General features: G+C 43.4%; 1 protein-coding gene across 1 annotated transcript in view; it reads right to left on the bottom strand.

Annotated features, from left to right (window-relative positions):
• CD40 (CD40 molecule) overlaps nt 1–11,105 on the bottom strand; it is a 71,751-nt gene extending 60,646 nt beyond the window's left edge. The window contains exon 1 of the mRNA XM_073681188.1: nt 10,753–11,105. Coding sequence (XP_073537289.1) covers nt 10,753–10,800 — 48 coding nt within the window. The 5' untranslated portion in view covers nt 10,801–11,105. The remainder of the gene's footprint in view (nt 1–10,752) is intronic.
• Nucleotides 11,106–21,982: the final 10,877 nt, after the last annotated feature.

Here is a 21,982-nt window from a genome sequence, read left to right as displayed (position 1 = left end):
AAATCCACACTCTCCTTTATTTTGCATTGTAACCACAGCTGTGGCTGTAATGATATTGTTCTCCAGCGGGTTTAGTATGTTTCTATGCACATCCTGGGGGACACGTAACATCCCTGGTATATATTTCCCCTCACTGCCTCACAATATATGTACATGTATATACAGTATAAAACAGAAAGTGGAAAGCTATGCATATACTTCCAGTATATTTTTATACCATATTACAAACGGTATCTGACCACCAATCACCAATGTTTCCATGTTTCTTCTATGTGCAGCAGTTTGGGGGTTTGGTTCGTTTGTTTGTTGTGAGCACATTTTATAAGGTGCAGACAACACTTTCAGTGAAGTTTGATGTTAGTTGATCTATGCCTTGATTATAGATGTACCAGATGATGTCGCTGTCTAGGCTATGTCAGACAGGGCGCACGCAACCAAAATGTCATAAATTTTTATTTATTTTGTAATGTGTGTTTTTTCTAATTTATATACTTGACAGTTACATTTGTTTACATTTCCTAGCAGAAACACTTTTTACAACACTCTTTCTAGAGGCCTAATAAAGTGTATAAAGAAGCGGCATGCTATAATGGTAAAGAAGATTTATCTACATAAAACTGGAAAATCCCTTACATAATCTCAGCATGGGAAAACCCATTTAGTAGATCTGTAATAAAGGCAGAATAACCTTTCCCAATAACTTCGTACACGGAAGCAACAATGCACGAAAAATTAAATAGTAAATAAAGGGAAGTAACAGCATGGGATTATTTATGATGATTCATAAAATTATTAATCACTTTCTTCTCCTTGTCTGAAAGGTCAGGTTAAAATTATATTCTATTCCATGTGATATTCTTGACTAATTTTCGTGAATGAGAGAAGGCTACTGGTAATTTTTCATAGGCATTGTCACATGCATATGGGGTGCCTACACACCAGCATTACTCAATGTCCATGGTATGCTGCCTTCACGCGGAGCTTCTAGGGGACAGCAGATTTATATTTCCAAGTCTAGTCATTTTGCAAATAAATATTTTAACTATTTTCACATCAACTCGAAGTTATTTTATATTATTTTATAACATTTATCCCATCCATATACATAGTTGCTTTTAACTATTCACCCCCCGAGCCTGTTTTCACCTCCATGACCAGGCCAAATTTTACAATTCTGACCAGTGTCACTTTATGTGGTAATAACTCTGGAAGGCTTCAATGGATCCTAGTGATTCTGAGACTATTTTTTGTGACATGTTGTACTTCATGTTAGTGGTAAATTTCGGCCAATATTTTTTGCGTTTATTAGTGAAAATATCGGAATTTTGGCAAAAATTTTGAAATTTTGCAAAACTAATTTTTATGCCCTTAAACCAGAGAGTTATATCACACAAAATTACATTTACCCCACGTCTACTTCACATAAGCATGATTTTTTAAACATAATTTTTTTGTTAGGAACTGAGAAGGGTTGAAAGTTGATCAGCAATTTCTCAATTTTCCAACAAAATTTACAAAATCAATTTTTGTAGGAACCACATCACATTTGAAGTGACTTTGAGGACCTATATGACATAAAATACCCCAAAGTGACACAATTTTAAAAACTGCACCCCTCAAAGTTCTCAAAACCACATTCAATAAGTTTATTAACCCTTCAAGTGCTTCACAAGAATTAAAGCAAAGAGGTTTGGTGAGCACCTTGAACACAGGTGCTTCACAGAATTTTACGATGTTGAGCTGTGAAAATGAAAAATAAATTTTTCCACAAAAATGTTTGTTTTCCCCAAATTTTTCATTTTCACAAGGGTAACAGGAGAAAATGGACCATACAATTTGTTGTGCAATTTCTCCTAAATACACTAATATTCCATATGTGGTGGAAAACTACTGTTTGGGCACAAAGGCAGGGCTCAGAAGTAGTGTTGCACGAACGTACTCAGATAAGGGGTTACTCGAGCACACTCAAGTCCTAACTGAGTATCTTTGGCATGCTCGCAAAATATTTTCGCGTCGCCACAGCTGCATGTCTGTTTGTCAGGCAATACCTGCATGTCTCACAGCTGTCAAACAGCCGTGTATCATGCAACCGTGGTGATGCGAACATATTTTGCGACCACGCCGAAGATACTCTGTTAGTATCCAAGCGTGCTTGGATAACCCCTTATCTGAGCACATTCACGCAACACTACTCGGAAGAAGTGCCATCTGAATTCTGGAGCTCCATTTTGGCTGGAATAGATTGCGGATGCCATGTCACATTTGAAGAGCCCCTGACATGCAAAAACAGCAGGAACCCTCACAAGTTACCCCATTTTGGAAACTACATTTATCGAAGAATTCAAATAGCGGTGTGGTGACCATTTTTAATCTTTAGGCGATTCACAGAATTGTATAACATTCGAAAGAGTAAATGGAAAATTAACATTTTTTCCACTAAAATGTTGCTTTGGCCTCAAGGTTTTAATTTTCAAAAGGGATAAAAGGAGAAAGTGAACAGTACAATTTGTTATGCAATTTTTCCTGAGTATGCCAATACCCCATATGTGGTCAAAAACTACTTTTGAGGCAAAGTGCAAAGCTTAGAAGGGAGTTCTGATTTTGCTGGAATGGTTTGAGGGTGCCATGTCATATTTGCAGAGCCCCTGAGGTGCCAGAACAGCAGAATCCCTCTATAAGTGACCCCATTTTATAAACTACACCCCCCAATTAATTAATCTAGGGGTGCTGTCAGCATATTGACATCACATGTGCCTCACAGAGTTTTATACCATTGGGCAGTGAAGAAAGAATAATTACATTTTTACCACTAAAATGTTGTTTTAGCCCTAAGTTTTTATCTTTTATAAAGGCTAATAGAAAAAAATGAACCTCTCAGTTTGTTATGCAATTTCTCCTGGTGGGCCAATATCCTACATGTAATCGGGAAATACTTTTCAGGCACAGTAGAAAGCTCAGAAGGGAAGGAGTGCCATAATATAATACAAATTTTGTTGTTCTTGTTTGCGGCTGCCATGACCCACTGGAAGGGTCCCTGGAGGTGCCAGAACAGCAGAACCACCCCATAAGTGACCCCATTTTACAAGCTACAGCTCTCAATGAATTCATCTAAGAGTGCAGTGAGCATGTTGACACCACGAATGTGTCACAGAATTTTAAACAAGTGAAGAAAAAATAAGTACATGTTTACCACAAAAAAATTTTAACCCCACATTTTACATTTTTACATAGAGAAATGTGTATAAATGGCACCAAAATTTGTCACACAATTTCTGCTGAATGTGGAAATACCCCATATGTGTCTGTACAGTACTGCTTAGCTACATGGCGAGACCTGGGGTAGAAGGAGCATTATTTGACTCTTGCAGAACAATTTATTGCAGAATAGTTTGCAGACTCTATATACAGAGCCCCTAAGCACTAGAAGTTACCCCATTTGGAAACTATAACCCTCAAGGAACATATCTAGAGGTGTGGTGAGCACCTTGAACACATAGGTGCTTCACAGTGTTTTTTACGATGTTGAGCTGTGAAAGTGAAAAATACATTTTTCCACAAAAATGTTGGTTTTGCCCCAAATTTTTCATTTTCTCAAGGGTAACAGGAGAAAATGGACCATACAATTTTTTGTGCAATTTCTCCTAAATATGCTAATATTCCATATGTGGTAGAAACTACTGTTTGGGCACACGGCAGGGCTCGGAAGTAGTGTTGCACGAACGTGCTCGAATAAGAGGTTATCCGAGCACACTCGAGTCCTGAGTTTCTTTGGCATGCTCGAAAATATTTTCGCGTCGCCACGGCTGCATGTCTGTTTGTCAGGCAATACTTGCATGTCTCACGACTGTCAAACAGCCGCGAATCATGCAACCGCGGTGATGCAAACATATTTTGCAAGCACGCCGAAGATACTCTGTTAGTATCCGAGCGTGCTCGGATAGCCCCTTATCCGAGCATGTTTGCGTAACACTACTCGGAAGAAGTGCCAACTGCATTCTGGAGCTCAATTTTGGCTGGAATAGATTGCGGATGCCATGTCACATTTGAAGAGCCCCTGACATGCAAAAAGAGCAGGAACCCTCACAAGTGACCCCATTTTGGAAACTACGTTTATCGAAGAATTAATTTAGGAGTGTAGTGACCATTTTTAACCTTCAGGCGATTTACAGAATTGTATAACATTCGAAAGAGTAAATGGAAAATTAACATTTTTTACACTAAAATGTTGCTTTGGCTTCAAGGTTTTAATTTTCAAAAGGGATAACAGGAGAAAATGAACAGTACAATTTGTTATGCAATTTTCCTGAGTATGCTAATACCCCATATGTGGTCAAAAACTACTTTTGAGGCAAAGTGCAAAACTCAGAAGGGATTTAATATTTTGCTGGAATGGTTTGAGGGTGCCATGTCATATTCGCAGTGCCCCTGAGGTGCCAGAACAGCAGAATCCCTCCATAAGTGACCCCATTTTACAAACTACACCCCCAATTATTTAATCTAGGGGTGCTGTGAGCATATTGACATCACATGTAGCCTCACAGAGTTTTATACCATTGGGCGGTGAAGAAAGAAGAATTACATTTTCACATAGAGAAATGTATATAAATGGCACCAAAATTTGTCACACAATTTCTGCTGAATGTGCAAATACCCCATATGTTTCTGTACAATACTGCTTAGCTACACGGCGAGACCTTGGATGGAAGGAGCATTATTTGACTCTTGCAAAACAATTTATTGCAGAATAGATTGCGGACTCTATATACAAAGCCCCTAAGCACTAAAAGAGAAGAATCCCCTCTCTAGTGACCCCATTTTGGAGATTACACCCCTTCCTGGGTGTTTTCCAGAAACAGGCAGCAGTGAATATTGCCTAGTGAAAATTGCAAATCTGCCAGTGTAGTGCTCGTACATTAAGCCCATCTCGTGCTTCTGGAGACACGCACCCGCAATTTAAGTGGGCTCTCATTGCTATAGAAATGCCAAACCTGTGGATGATAAATGTGGTTTAGGCACACGGTGGGGCTCAGAGGGTAAAGGGGCATTTGAATTTAGAAGCGCAGAAATCGCTGGATTTCTTTAGGGGGGCGTGGAGTCATAGCGCTTTTCAGATCCTTTGTACTACCAGTAACATTGAAGCCCTCTATATTTTTATTGACAGATGATGGACTTAATTGGGGACTTGCCTTTTTATGGATTGAGTTGAAGCTTTTATTGGGAACATTTTACATAACATTTTGGATCATATTTATCCTGCATTCTATGCTGAGTACTTACATTAGGGTTTCCATCTGAATCTCCGAATGACGTGATGAAACCCCGAGGGATCCATTCACTTTAACGAGGCAGCAAAGTTACTCTGTACTCCAGAGATGAAAGGGGTAATTTCAGCACATCAACTCAGGTAGAATAAAATCTCTTTTTAATCGAACAGTTTAAAAATGTTTAAAAATGTAGGGTTGCCTTCCATTTTTAAACTGTTCTAATAAAAGAAGATTTTATTCTACCTTAGTGGATGTGCTGGAATTACCCTTTTCGTCTCTGCAATCTTGGCTAGAGTCACCAGCAGGTATGGCACCCACCAGTTATATTTGCGTGCCTATGATCGGTAATAGCAGCGTTTTGGACGCCGCTCACCTGTGCTGCGTTCTACAGTAGAAGCACAATGGATGGGATTTACAGAAATCCCATGCCCACTGTGCTTCTATGTGACACTGCGTAAACTCACCGGCGACAGGGGTTTATGAGCCGCAGCATGTCAATTTCTGTTGTGGAGACGCTAGTCTCTGCAAAATAAATTTCCCTCAGTAGAATGTATGGGGTGCTGTAACTCCACATGTGTTCAATGAATACATGTGGTTTAACCATTCGTGCTATAGCCTGATCACTTTTCTAGCGAGCCAAGCTCCTACCCTCTCTCCTCCCCTTTTCCTATCCAATTACTCTGTACTCCGTCTGGCCTCTGTTCAGCAGTGTCGTTCTTTACAGAGGTGCACAAAGCTGTGGCCAACTATGTTTGCATGCACATGTAAAAAGACCGACACCACTGGATCATAGGCCAGGCAGAGTCAACAGTGCCTCCATCAACCTCGTTATAGGGAATCTTCCGCCGGGGGTTCTGTCTGAATCATGTATTTCAGAGATTTATACTGAAACCCCGGTGGAAGAGCTCAGCGCAGAGCGCAGGATAAATATGAGCCAAGCCATACTGCAATCTTTGGGAGGCAGGATGAAAAAATCAACAGCAGATCAAAAATTGGTTTTATTTATTTTTTATGCTGTTTCTCGTGCGGCATAAGTGATTAGACGACTTTATTCTTTGAGTCAGTGCTGTTACAATGATACCAGATTTACATAATTTTTTAATGTTTGGCTGCTATCATACACTAAAAGACGCTTTTTTTGCAAAATGAAGTTTATGCATCGCCATACTTTGGGAGCTATAATTTTTCTATATTTCTGCCGACAGAGTCGTGTGAGGGCTTGTTTTTTGCAGGAAGAGTTGATGTTTTCATTACTACTATTTTCGGGTAGATAACCTTTTTTGATCACTTTCTATTCCGATTTTTGGAAGGCAGAATGAAAGAAAACCAACAATTAAGGAATGATTTTAGAGGTTTTTTTTAATGTCATTCACCATGTGGTAAAAGTGATAAGGCAGCTTTATTCTTCAGGTCAGTACGATTACAGTGATACCACATTTATATAATTTTTAATAGAAATTTTATAGAAAAAAGAATTGTTTTTGCATTGCTTTATTCTGAAAGCTATAATTTTTTTATTTCTCCACTGAAGGAGCTGTATTGCAGAATTTTTTTGTGAGACAAGATGACGTTTTCAGCATTTATATTTTATTTTTGATCGCGTTTTATTCCACTTTTTTTTTTTGCTGTATGATGAAAAAGCATTTTTTTTGTCAAGTTTTTTTATAAAAAAATAATTACTGAGTTCACTGAAAGGGTTAAATAGTGTGACAGTTTTATAGGTCTCTCTGTCTCGATTGCAGCATTTAGGGGGTAAAATGACCAGAGGCGATGCAGGCACTGCTCCTGGCATTGACAGCCGAGGCTCGACTTTCACTTAAGCAGAGCTCCTGGCGGCGATTGAGCGGGCAATGCTCCTGCGCCCACATGATCATCATAACTTAAATTTATGCCATTTCGTGGGGACCCCTTCCCGACCATGACGTAAACTTACATCAAATGTCGTGAAGTAGTTAATAATACTCATTCACTCAGTCTTGTGACTAGACATGAGTGAACCCGAACTGTAAAGTTCAGGGCTCGTACCGGACACCTACAGTCCAGTGCTGAATTCCAAACACGGACTTCTCATAGAAGTCCATTTTAGTGTTCGGAGTTTGGAGAGAGAGATTGATTCTGTGGCTGTACTCGGATTATTTTGGCAGCCCCTAGATCTTACCACGACCATTTTAAAGCCCCAAAGTTTGAGTCCTCATTGACTTCTATGGGGGTCGTATTTAAGTTTGGGTAGAGTTCTGGTACCCGAACCGAACTTTGGACTAAAGTTCAGTTGAACCCGACAAAGCCAAACATCCACTGGTCCGCTCATCCCTACTTCTGACCTAACAGTAAAGTTCTGTTGGAGCTCATACACATTAGATTAAAGTTGGCCAAAATGGGAAATTTATATTTTTTGGATTATTTTCAAGCAGTTGATCCACCCTTGTGGCAATGTGCACAGGACATTCTGTTCTTTTGCAGATGAAAGCTAGTGCGGGCTCCATAATATAATTGTAATATGATCAGAAAATGGTATAAAATAGGTAGAGCAAATAGCTTACAAAATGTATTTGTAATTATTTTATAGGTTTTAGTGGCTGTGTCATCAGACAATGACCTATGGTTTAATATACAGGTTTAGGGTTATAAATTAGGATTATATTTAGTTATCTGATGCCCAACCATCAAGTGCCAGTTTGAGAACAAGGACGTTGTGGTGTAGTGTAAAAGAACAGGAGGAAAATCAATAAATATATATATGTGTATATACTGTATATTTACAAGACTAGGCCCCTACTAGAGCACCATCTTGTTTTGAGTGCTTGGTGGTCAAAATTAATTCTGGATTTCTTCTGGAGATTGGATATACTTATGAGTCTTGTCTTGGATCTGAGTTTATTTTGGGTGCTCATCTGTGGTTTGATACCTTCCATACCTACACCTTGAAGTTTCTATTTATGTGTGTGATAACATTTTCACAGTATGCCCTGATCATTTGTCAGGTCATGATGGAAGTATGTTCACAGAAGTTGTTGGGGGGGGGGGTTGGTCATTGTACTTCCCTATGTGACTGGTTACAGTATACTCATCTGATCTGTTCATCTAAAATAATTCTTTTAACCAAAGCTTTTTTCATGATGTAGATGAGAATGATGTTTGTTGTCTCTTAGCGTGTCCTACTGACCAGTTTCTATTGGGTTACAACCCAAGAGGTCTTTTAACAATGAGGCTGCGTGCCCACTATGCGTTTTTCAAGCGATTTTGCCGCGGAATTTCCGCAGCGAAAACGCTTGGTAATACGTGCCCCATGGTCCCCAATGATAATCCGCATGTGCTGTGCACATGCTGCGGAAATTTCCGCTGCGGATTATCATTGCGGAAAAATACGCAGCATGTCCATTAATTTTGCGGACACGCAGCGTAATTGCCGCCATTGACTTGCATTGGACCGCGTGACATCCGCATCACTGCATCTGCACAAGCGAATATGACACAGTTCAATGTGCGGATGGTACCAAGGTCTGTAGGAGAGGAGACTCTCATCCAGACTCGGGTACCATAGAAATTGTAAAAAAAAGAATTTAAAATAAAAAATAAAGATTATACTCACCTTCCGATGTCCTCCCGGTGTTTTCTCCCCTCCGTCTGGTCTGCTGTATGGGTCGCGTTGTTGTGAAGGACCTGCCATGACGTCATTGAGTCATTTGACCTGTCACATGACTCAATGACGTCACCACAGGTCCTTCACAACACCGCGAGCCGCCCAAGACACCGGACGCAGCAGAGAAAACACAGGGAGGACATCGGAAGGTGAGTATAATCTTTTTTTTTTATTTTTTACCATTCTTATTATTTTTTTTTTAACTAACTTGGTCACACTACTATAAATCCATGCCGGTTGCATGGATTTATATAGTGTGAACAAGTTGTCAAGTACTATTCCAAGTGATGCTAATATCGCTTGGAAAAGCGCTTGATAACCCACATGCAGAAATGCATGCAAAAATGCTTGACAAATGCTTCTACCTGGCGGGAAAAACGCATGTAAAAACCGCATGTGCTTTTCCTGCCAGGGAGAAGCGGAAAAAATATGCAGCATTTCTGCATCGTGGGCACATAGCCTTAGGACCATCAAAAACAACTAACGTAACTCTATTACAATAGATAGAGATGGGAAAACTCCCTGACTGTCATCCACTTTCACAGAGGTTTTACTTTTGCTTTCTTTACTATAAGTTTTTCAGGATTTGCAAACTTCCTTAATCACATGAAGCACTAACACAGCATGTACTATTCTCTTTTGATTATGGGATGAGAATTGCCTATACAAGTCTATAGGTGTGCTAAAAAAGATCATCAGTCTACCATCCGATACTTACGGATACATTGCCATTATTAACCCAGGACATTGCATATGATCATGTACATTTTAGTATAAAAGTGCAGAACACTTCCGATCATGCGCAGTGTGTCTCTCTGAAGCCGGTACGCGTACACCTGGCTTCAGAGGATCAATGCAGTGAGGGAAAGAAGCCGCGCACAAGCGTGAGGTATATGTATAGCGCTGGCGATGCCGCCCGTGCTTGTAAGTCATGTTATCACGCCCACAGGGGTGTGATAACATGCTAAGTGGGCCGACTAGTCAGGGGACACTAATGCCCCATCAACTAGTCAAAGGCCTCATTTACATATCATAAATGGACTTTAGAAATACTTTTTCTAATGATCTGTTTATGTGTATAATGTAATACAGGGACTGTTAAGCAGGGAATTTATAAATGCAGACACAACTACTGGTGGTTCTGGGGACACGGCGGACCTCACAGGTTCCCTGTAAGACTTTCTGGTTGGCATCACTATCATGTTGTTGCTGCTGCTAAATGTCCAAAAAGACCGAGAGAGGGCATAAAACATCCCAACCACTGATAGTCCACAACAGGAGTCTGGTTAAGCTGGTTTACCTGTAATCTTTTTCAGTATATCTACTTCACAAAACAAATTTTAGGCTTGATACAATAAAAAACAATAGAAAATTGTCTTTAACTTCACTGTTCACTTGCTTCCGGTTATTTTCTAGTTTTATTAATTCTTACTGACGGTGGCTTCATTAAACATAATTCTCGGTGGGTTATTCTGTGAACAGAAGTGCTGCCACGGTGTACAACTTACCAAGATATATTCATTGTTAACACAGAAAAGATTATTCGATCATGGCATGAAATTAGCCTACCAGTGGGATACCAAAGTGCAGACATATTTAGATAGTACACAGCACTTCCCCGACTTTAGATATAGACCCCAGGGAGGCAAACAGCAGGTGCTTGGAAATTACCGGTATCAGAAATGAGGAACAAATATATTAACTCTTTGGGGAAACAAGAGCGAAGATTGATGTAGCACACAGACACGCTAGACACGGGAGGGCAGAGCAGCACCGGATTTGCCGGTTATGAATATTTGTGACTATACAAGCAGTGATTACAGTAAGGTAGCCTCCGTCATGTCTCACCTGGCAGTAGCAGATACAGAGGACCAACAGTATAATCCAAGGGGACATTGCAAGACCTCAGTGTTTCAGAAAGTGACGATATCAATAGGATGGTCCCAGGGGTATCTGTTAAACAGCAGTTGTATCGCACAGGATCTCGGGTCCCCAGAGGAGTTACCAGGAATACGGCATCACATGAAGATTAGGATGACGATAACCCCTAAAGGAGAACATAGGAGGTTCAGCAAGTCGATCCAGTTAGAGCACCAACTGCAATGCCCCGAGAACTCTGCCGACAAGTCCTTATTATGTGTTCTCTCTTCTGAATTACACAGTAAGACCCGCCCAAGGATTGCTGCTGAGCGAAAGTGAAACTGGGAACTACATGGATTACAGGAAGGAGCAGGGGATTTCTGTAAGGGAACTTTACACACTTTTAAAACATATACCTTCAACAGAATGTCTTAATTTGTATCGTTCATAATAGTAATAATAATTAGAATATTAATAATAGGATAATAATTATTTATTTCCTATTTATTTTTATATTGATCTGGTGTTAGAGACAATATGACTCAGTACTACAAAATATAGGACTCGCACACCATTAGTATTAAATTAATGTACACGTGCCCAAATACGCTAGGTGGACAATATACTGACATATACATACACGATGCGTCAGGACCTTGCTATTAAAGAATGCGTTAACTCCAATATTGCTGTAAACTTAAAAACGTTAGGTAGTTTGCTAGCATTTTTTTAACAAAGAGCCCAAAACCCATCCAACCACGTCAAGGTGGTTTTGTAGTATTGGGGGGCCCCTTCCAGGGCACCGTGCCCTTATCTAATCATTCTTCCCAGACAAAGTTTTAATTGCAAACTCCGTCTGGATTTATTTCACTCCCCATTCAGATGATGCCTGGTTTGGCACATGGGGAGGCAGGACATAAGTAATAGGGTCCATGCATATTTAGGTATAACTTGATGGATAGCTTTTGTGCTCTTTGATCAAACAACGCTAAGTACGTCACATTTTTAACATTTACAGCAATATTGGAGTTCATGTATTCATTAATCGCAGTCTACTGATGCATCGTGTGTGTACATACTAGACATGATAAAGAAGCACTCTCCCAAATGTTTTTTTATTTTGTAATGTGTCTAAATGTTTATGTAATGTAGTAAGATTTGACTGAAAAGTTAGAGCTCACCACCTGTATGACTGAATCTGGAGGTATGTGGGGCACTCATCAAAGTGTAAAAAGTGATTTGTGCTCTAAATACTCTGACATTTTGCTTGAGACAAACATGTTAGTGATGCATTGTGCATCACTAACAAGACACTGGGGGCAGTTTAATTGCCATAAAGGATGTGATAGGTTCCCTTTAATAAGGTAAGGTTATGATCAAAATATGGTTAGTCGGTAACCCGTCTCATCATTACGCAATTATATTAGGTGGACAGTACAACCAAGTACAAGCAAGACACCTAAACACCAAACAGAGTGATGTTTGTTTCTCAGGTGTCAGAGAATGCACATCTGTCACGTAAGGTGTGGGAAAGACTTAGTGCACCACAAAGGGAAGAGGTAAAGGAAGCCCATACTCTAGGGAAATGGGGGAGTGGAGACCTCCTGGCTGATAGAATATAACCCTGTCTCCCCTAACTTTGCTATATTGGCTCTTCACCAATCGCCGCACGCGTTCCTCGCCCTGCCTTTCCCTGGCGTTGGCTAAGGCTAGGGAAGGGAGGAGATGAGCACTAGCCGATCCCCACTGAACACTTAAGACAACAAGGGAGGACAAACAGGGGGAAATAGCTTAGCTTTAGATGACTGCAGACAAATGCGCACACGTCCTCAAGCTCCAGAGAGGAAGAAGTACTGCTCTTGCTAAAGCCTTCACAAGGAGTAATGAATATCGTCGGCACCTCCCTCTGGAACACAGCAGGTATTTATACACCCAGGTCAGGGTGTTAATTAGCCAGAGGAAGGTAGCCGCTGGGTCCTAGAGACAGCCTCTAAGAAGGTGTCTGCAATTCCAAACATAGAGATCTCCTGCAACCCACTGCAGGGCGACTGTCTGTCACTTCTGACACACCCGTGACAGTACCCCCCCTCTACGAGTGGCCTCCGGACACTCAGTACCGGGTTTCTCAGGATATGAGGTCTGGAATGAATGAACCAACCTGGGAGCGTTCACCTCTGATGCTGAAACCCATATCCTCTCCTGTAGACCATAGCCTTTCCAGTGCACCAAGTATTGTAGAGAAAGACGTTGGAGACAAGAATCTACAGTCCTGTAAGTCTGGAACTCCAGATTACCATCAACCATTACTGGGGGTAGTGGTAGAGGTGAGGGCTCAAGAGGTTCCACATACTTCTTGAGTAAGGACCTATGGAACACGTTGTGGACCTTAAGGGCCTGAGGAAGTTCAAGACGAAACACTGCTGGGTTAATGACGGCGGTTATTTTATAGGGACCAATAAGCCTAGGTCCCAGCTTCCAAGAAGGATCTTTCAATCTTATTTTCCTGGTAGACAACCACACAAAGTCATTCACATGCAGGTCCGGACCTGGCAAGCGTTTTCTGTCAGCCATACATTTATACCTGTCCGCCATGATCTTTAAATTATTCTGAACACCCTGCCATACCGAGGAGAGCGACGAAGCAAACCGTTCTTCCTCAGGAACTCCTGAATCTCCTCCCCCACTAAAGGTACCAAACTGTGGGTGATAACCGTATGCACCGAAGAACGGTGACCTGCCAGTGGATTCTTGACGATGATTATTAATGGCAAATTCTGCCAGCGGTAATTAGGATGCCCAATCCTCCTGATTATTGGAGACGAAACACCTGAGGTAGGTCTTCAAATTCTGATTGACAAGCTCGGTCTGTCCATTTGACTGAGGGTGGAAGGCAGAGGAAAAGTATAGCTGCACCCCTAGTCGAGAACAGAATGCCTTCCAGAACTTGGAAACAAACTGAGTCCCCCGATCTGACACCACATTGGAGGGAACCCTGTGAAACTTCACAATCTCATTTACAAACACCTAAGCAAGTGTCTTGGCATTTGGAAGTGCAGGCAATGCGACAAAGTGAACCATTTTACTGAACCTATCTACTACCACTAAAACCACTGTTTTGCCTGCAGAAACTGGTAGGTCATTAATAAAATCCATGGACAAGGGTGTCCATGGCCTACTAGGGATAGGTAGCAGAAGAAGAGTACCAGACGGACGGGTATGCGAAACCTTAGAATGCGCGCAAATACTACAAGCAGTTACGTGTTCAATCACATCCCGATGCAATCCCGGCCACCAAAAATTAAGAGAGAGGAGGTCAGCGGTTGCCTTACCACCTGGGTGCCCTGCAAGCACAGAGTTATGATGTTCCTTATTTACTTTGTGGCGCAGAACAGATGGTACAAATAACTTTCCTGAAGGGCAGGAGGCAGGGGCGTCCCCCTGAACACTAAAGACAGCAAGGGAGGACAAACAGGGGGAAATAGCTTAGCTTTAGATGACTGCAGACAAATGGGCACACGTCCTCAAACTCCATAGAGGAAGAAGTACTGCTCTTGCTAAAGCCTTCACAAGGAGTAATGAATATCGCCGGCACCTCCCTCTGGAACACAGCAGGTATTTATACACCCAGGTCAGGGTGTTAATTAGCCAGAGGAAGGTAGCCGGTGGGTCCTAGAGACAGCCTCTACGAAGGTGTCTGCAACCCACTGCAGGGCGACTGTCTGTCACTTCTGACACACCCGTGACAACATCTGAGTGTGTGCTCTGCACTATTAGCTAATATATGCACAATAACAAAATCAAATGTTCTTATGATCACCTCAGTGGTGAATTAGACTCATTATAAACATTAATAAAGATAACAATGGAACGTCCTCACCCAATGATGAGCTGCTAGCAGTCTGGCGCAGGGGATATTCCTGGTAGGATAAACCAGGTTTCGGGTAATTTATAACATGCTTGAGGGAATGGCAGCTGATTCTGCCCCTATATTTCCCTAAAGTATCTGCACTGCCCTGTTTCCCCTTTGCTCCTAACAAGGGCAGTCCACAGCTAGTACTGCAATATTAGGCCCTGCACTTGTAGTAGTGGGGAAGGAAGTAGCTTCCCTCTGGAACTAAAAGGGTTAAAGAGAATGTTCCCGACAGTTAGATCTCTCTGGGCTGCAGTTAGGTCTAGTTTTGGGGTTAGCTGTGATAATTCAGCCCAGTAGAGGAAAGGGGAACCCAGTGCTATGGTTGAGCATAGAATGTGAATACGGCTTAGCCCAAGATGGCTGCCAGAAGCATGGACTCCAAGATGGCGACAGCGGCGGTAAAGTGAAGGAGAAGAACCGCCTATTGTGGGAATGGACAGTGCCCGAGAGCGCGAAAAAGTATCCAGCCCCCACAAGTTCCGGACCAAAGAAGGATGGGTCCAGCAGCCAAGATCCGTCCCAGAATGGGAGGTATGTTGATGAAGAGGGCGCGGCGCAGAATAAAGCCCGGCCCAGTGTGTGGCAGTGCGCCATGGAAGGAGGCGAGGCTGAAGGCGGAGCCGCAGAGAGTAAAGTGTGGCGCAGTGGCCGCGTCAGAAATTTGGCCTAGAAAGAGGCAGAGCCAGACGTGCAGGAAGCGTATAGCCAGAAAGCGACTGGCGCCATTTTCGTCCCAGAACATCAGAGGTAAGGAGCTGGGGAAGATATCAGTTGTGATGACACACCGTGATCGCGAGGCAAGAGTCCAGCCTGCATGGCGAATGAGCATTGGCGGTGATGACGAAGAGATGGAAGACATGAGCGGAGAGAGTCAATATGGGGACCCGTATGCAGTAGACGAGTACTGAGGGGGTTTGGAGTCTTTTGTCTGACCTGGGGACCTGATTACCACGATCAAGCAGTTCCAGAGATACTACTATCCCCAGTTATTGTGGCTCAGCCTGAAGGGAGACACTCAGTGCATACCGCTCCGGGGACTGGAGAGTACGTGACCACTCCAGAGTACCAAGAAGAGGTGGAGCACACTGCAGATGGTATGCGAGCCTCAGCTCCATCCCGTTCAGTAAGGCCTGATGCAGGCTATTATTAATTATAGGGGGACCCCACGTCAATTTTTTGTGGTCCCCCATTTTAATAACCAGTAAAAGCTACAGCTGGGGGCTGATATTAACAGCCTGGGAAGCTCCATGGGTATTACCCCCTTCCCAGGCTAAAAACATCATCCCCAGCTATCCGCTTTCCCTCTGCTGGTTAATAAAATTACAGGGGACCCCACACCATTTTTGTCAGAAATGTAATAATTTATTAATAAATTACATGAACAGTAAAGTACACACACAAAACACTGATTATATATCTCATATATTTATATCTATCTGTATATCTATCTATTATCTATCTAGCAGTATATCTATTATCTATATATCTAGCTATCCATAGCTATCAAGGCTGACATCTGTCAGCATGATCCCACAGCGCTCTGACCGTGGTAACTATGTACCACCAATCAGAGCCTGTGTTTCCTGAGCTGTCACGCAGATGACTGCGTGGGAAACCAGGTATGTTCGGCTCCCCTATTCATATGAATGGGGTCCGTGTTCGGGTTCGGGTTCTGGTGCCCAAACCCAAACTTTTAATAAACTCTTCAGCGTTCGGCTCAATCAGCTAAACCCAAACAGTCATGGGTTCGCCCATCACTAATCAATATATAAAAAGAATTAATCCGATTGATAAACGACATAACAGGAAAAAAAATCAAAACACCAAAATTATGTTTTTTTTGGTTGCCGCAACATTTCAATAAAATGCAATAACAGGTGATCAAAATATCGTATCTGCCAAAAAATGTTATCAATAAAACATCAGCTCGGCGCGCAAAAGATAAGCCCTCACCCGGCCCCAGATCTCGAAAAATGGAGACGCTACGATGGTAACTTTTTGTTTCGTTTTTTTTTTACAAATTTTGGATTTTTTTTTCACCACTTAAATAGAAAAGAACCTATACATGTTTGGTATCTGCAAACTCGTAGTGACCTGGAGAATAAAAAAGATGTTCTATGAAACTCTATGAAATTTTGGAAACTGTTCTTGTGTTCAGTGAGATATTGATTAAAATCTTAGTTTTCAAACAGGGTGTACACATTTATGCTGGTCACTGTACATCGCCTTATGTAATGAATCTGCGCCTAAATGGTCGCCTTGTTCAGGGGCCACCTAAATATAACATTAGCTAGAAGCTCAACCCATTTTGGTTGAAACTATTTGGAACTGTGGACATTATTGAGCATATAAGGGAGTATTTTCATTTCAACGTGAGATCAGCGACATCGGGCGTGGTGGAAGACATCATGAAGGCATATTTTAGAGCAGCAATGAGTAGATATGTAAATAGAATAAGGATGAATAATAGCTGGGAGAAGAATTCAAGAGAAGGTTCGAGCAATCGGAAGTAGAACATGTGGATTTACAAAATGATACCACAATGCATAATCGGAAGCAAACAAAACCTGCTGAACTCCTTGATATCCTTGAGCAGGCTACTGTAACATTAAAAAAATATTTTATTTTTTATTTATTTTATTAATAGTACATTTTAAATAGCGTTCACTTCATCATTCAAACAATCAAATTTTATTACTACAATTCAAAAATTCAGCTGTTGTTCAGTAGAGACAAGTGGATAAGTAATGTATGTAGCATAAAGAATAGACTGCATAAAAAATATAGCCAATTAAATCCACAAAGCATGCAAGTATTCAGTTGGAATTGCTAAATAGATTAATACTGAAAGCAGTTCCTGTGGTATTTGACAGTGTTTTCTTCTACTATACAACTAATAATTACTAATGTACAAGCATCTTTAAACAAAGACAAAATAATATACAACTTAACCTTCATGTCACAGTGAAGCAGGAGTTAGATGTGTTGAAAGCTTTAAAACATCCATCAGTTCTATTTAATAGGTATGTAAATAGCCTCTTCTGAGAGGAAAAGGACTTAAACTCTAGCTCTACCTATTGAATGTAGAAACCCTAGAAGTCAATATTGATCCTTTAAAGGGAATCTGTCAGTAGGATCAACCCTACATATGGGCATGCAGGTCATATGAAGTTGAATAAATTGATACTTTGATATCTGTGATCCGATGTCTTATTCCGGAGAAATCCACATTTTTCTTGTTGTTCAAGACTATGGGCCTAAAACAGATCTGTATGGGAATCTGCTTCCAGAGCTTATATTTAAAGAAGGTGTTACCAGTGTGATGTGTAATGGCCGCTCTCTGCTCTCCTGATCTCACTGCAGAGCTGTGCGTGGTTATAACTAACACATCTGCAGGTTCCTCTCAGCTCCAGCTTCCATCTCACAGGCAGACAAGGTTACAATAGTGTTACAATACAGCAGAGCTGTGAGAGCTGCAGCAAATGTCTTTGTATGGAAACAAAGTTGAGTACTGTGTTAATTACATGTCTCACACTGATAATGCCCCCCTGTATTAAAAATAATCTCTGGAGGCAGATTTTCATGCAGAGCAGTGTCTGACCCATAGTCGTGAACAGCTCAATTACATATAAGAAATGTGAATCTCTCTGGAGAAAGACATTGGATTGCAGATATCAAGGTATCATTTTATCAGCTTTCTTTGACCTACAAGCCCATATGGATGGTTTAGGAGGATTGATCCTACTGACAGATTCCCTTTAACAAGCTTTTCCATGTGACTTAGAATAAGAAGACAAACCAGACACTCCATTTGCAGAAAAGTATTTCGAGGTGTCAGCCCCTCCTCAGTGCAAAGCAGGAGATCAGATTTGGTTAGGTGAAAGGCCTGTGACTAGGAGTCTAAGGGGTCACATACAGTTGAAACCAGAAGTTTACATACACTATATAACAAGACACATATGCATGTTTTTTTTAATATCTGACATGAAATCAAAATAAACATTTCCCATTTTAGGTCAATTAGGATTACCATAATTTTTAATATTTGCCAAATTCCAGAATAATGAGTGAGAGAGAATGTTTTAGGGCATTTTATTACTTACTGCAAAGTCAAAAGTTTACATACACTAAGATTATTATGTCTTTAAACAATTCTGGACTGCCCATATGATGATGTCATGTGTTTGGAAGCTTCTGACTTTTTGGCAACATCTGAGTTAATTAGAGACACACCTGTGAATGTATTTTAATGCACACTTGAAACATACTGCTTCTTTGTGTAGCATCATGGGAAAGTCTAAAGAAATCAGCCAAGATATCACAAAGAGAATTGTGGACTAGCACAAGTCTGGCTCATCCTTGGGTGCAATTTCAAGATCCCTGAAGGTGCCTCGTTCATCTGTACAAGCAATTATATGCAAGTGAGGCGCCCCCTGGGCCAGTGCTGTTAGGGATACCCGGAGCCGGATCAGATGGGGGTTGTAGTCTCCGAGTGGCTGTGACCCGGTCCGTGCCCAGGGTGTCAAGCTCAGTGTGTGGCAGTCCTTATGATGTTACTAGATGTTCTTTTGTGTCGACTACGCCACCCGTTGAATTGCAGTCAATACGGCCGCCGCTGCAGCAGGGTCCGCTGAGGCTGGTGATGTATGTGCAGCTCAGGTAGTATAACCCCCAACGGGAGGGGTATAGCCTCAGGGGGTCAGTTGCAGAGGATGGGGGTTGTGGTGGTGCAGCGGGGATGGAAATGAGACTCAGAGTCGGGCTGTGCAGTTCAGGGTTTGTTTACTTACTGCAGTTGTTCTGGTCACTCCGGCCTTAAGTGACCACCCGAGCCGTGCTGCGTCCACCAGGTCCTGGACTCAGCCAACCCCCAGGTGATTCTGGAGCGTGGTCCTGAGCTCCCTTTCTGTCCTGTCCTCTTCTCTGGCCTTCCCCACCAGGGATCCACCTATGTCCGGCTCCCTCGGGCCTCTTGGTGGTAAACCCTTGTCTCTGGGTTCCCTGACCCTATTCGTGGTCTGCCTTCCGGGTGGATTTAGTGGGTGATCGTGGCAGATCAATCCTGCCCATGACCTCCGGTTCCTGGCTAAGGTGTGCTGTAGCCTCTGCCAGCTTGGGATCCGGTACCCTGTTGCCAACTCTTCACCCTCTGGTCTAATTTGGGCTCTTGGAGTTCCTTCTTTCTCCCCCTCTGGGTCTCTCTTTCTCCTCTCACTCTCTCTCGTGGCCTTGGAGCTGCTCTTCTCCTCTGCTCTCTTCCTCTACAAAGACCCTGATCTAAGATGGTGCCCACCTTATATACTCCCTCTATGTGTGAGCTCAGGTGACCAGCACCCAATGAGCTCCTAGCTTTACCCAGGCTGCTCCCCCTATCTGCCCCTACACTACTGGGATGTTCCACCCCCCTCCCACTCCAGCCAGGAACAGACACTGTCGTACCTGCACATTTCTCTAGTGGGAGTACCATCGGTCTGTTCCTCGGAAATGGGATGTGTGTAGTGCATGCAGCTTACTGAGCTCAGTTCCACACTCCATCCTTACCCGGGAGTGGAATATCACACCTCTGGCTTGAGGTGTAATACCCCTGTAGCAGCCGAATCCTCAGGGTGCTACATTCCCCCCTGGTAAATCACAGCACGTCCTCGGGCTGTAAGATATAAACATCCACAAACATACATTTTTTTTTTTTCATAAAACATAAACATATAAAACATCATATATTATCAGCATAAACTTTTCATATAAAACTTATCATAAATAACACTCTTGTTCCTCCGGCCACGGTGCAACTTGTGACCGGGTAAAGTGCGACAGTCTCTTGAAGAAAACAGTTTCCTATAAAACCGATAGGGGGCGCTTTAGGAAGCGCAACTATATACAAGGGGATATGGCCGCTCTCAGTCCTCGGCCAGGTATTAGGAAAGGAATGACCGCTCTCAGTCCTCGGTCAGTGGGAATAGGGACACACGGGATTAACAGTTCACTCTTGGCTGGTCCCAACGGGGACTATATTTTAACTAGAACAGTTCTTATACCCTGACGGGTAACTATGTACAGTCTCTCTCTACCGTACTTCAACGACGGCGTCCTCCTGCTCCTTCTTTGTGGACAGTTTCAGTTTCAGACCCGTCCGGGTCCTCTTGCTCCTCCTCACACCGCAGCTCCTCCTCCGTCAGGCGATGCACATGGAGGGCGTAGGGTCCTTTGGCACACTTGTGCCGGGTGAAGGTGACCTCGTCCCCGAAATACAGGTCACGACCTCTGTGTCCCTCCGGTAGGTGGGACTCAACGTCTCTCCTGGTCACGAAGACGTCGCCTGGGGTGCGGTGATCCCTGATGAAACCCCACCCATGCTGCAGATTGAACTTTATCACAGTCCCGATGGTACGGGGACCATGCGCTGCACGGGGGTTTCTCCTGGTCCGGCTCTTCTGCTCCGCGCTCCTTATTTGGGCTTGTTGTTCCCGGACCCGCCTCTCTCTCCGCTCCCTCTCAAAGACCTCGAGCTGCTGGCGGCAGCACTCTGCACGCTCCGCTGCGGCTGCCCGAGTCTCCTGAGTGAACCCCATGAGGTCTTCTCCGGTGGGATCCCACTCAAACTGGGTCTCTTCTAGCGGGGGCGAGATCCTCTTTATGGGCTTTGGAGCCGGGATCAGGGGTTCGCACATGGCCCTTGCTTTTTGCAGCTCCAGCTGGATGTATTCCTGGGGCCATACGAAGGGCTGCCCATCCGGGCACGTATGCTGGGCGAACAGGTCCTCACCCAGGTGCGGTACTTTAGGTGTTATGGGCGCCGTGGTGGTAGCGGCGCCCGGGTTAACCAGGCCTTGCGACCAGGCCTGGGGCACCTTGAAAGTAAAGGGCACCGTAAGAACGGCGGCGCCCTGTGTTACTTGGCCCTGCGACCAGGCCGGGGGCTCCGCGGAGGTAGGGGGCGCTGTTGGTATTGCGGCGCCCGGAGGTACTAGGCCTTGCGACCAGGCCGGTGGTATTTCCTGCTTGGCCACGCTCGAGGTCGAGGCGTGTGACGTCACAGGGGTCGCGGCCGCGGTTTCCGGTTGAGGCCTAGTCGGCGGCGGTGACGATGCAGCGACGGGCACGGCAGGGGGTACTTCGGGCTCTGCGACGGGGAGCTGGGGCAGGCACGCGGTTTCCCGGCTCGGGGTAGTGACGTCCCCTTTACCTGCCTCCATTCGTTCGGCTCCCTTCTCGGCGCCGTCTCCGGCCTTCAGTCCTCCTGCGCCATCCTCAGAGGCGGTCTGTCTCCTCGTCTCGGGTGGCGTGCTCCGCTGACGAGTCTCGGTC

The sequence above is a fragment of the Phyllobates terribilis genome, unplaced genomic scaffold (genome assembly GCF_046119375.1).
Source record: "Phyllobates terribilis strain yellow unplaced genomic scaffold, ASM4611937v1 Scaffold_5__5_contigs__length_657084704, whole genome shotgun sequence".
Taxonomy (NCBI): Eukaryota; Metazoa; Chordata; class Amphibia; order Anura; family Dendrobatidae; genus Phyllobates; species Phyllobates terribilis.
This window is presented reverse-complemented; position numbering and strand designations above follow the sequence as displayed.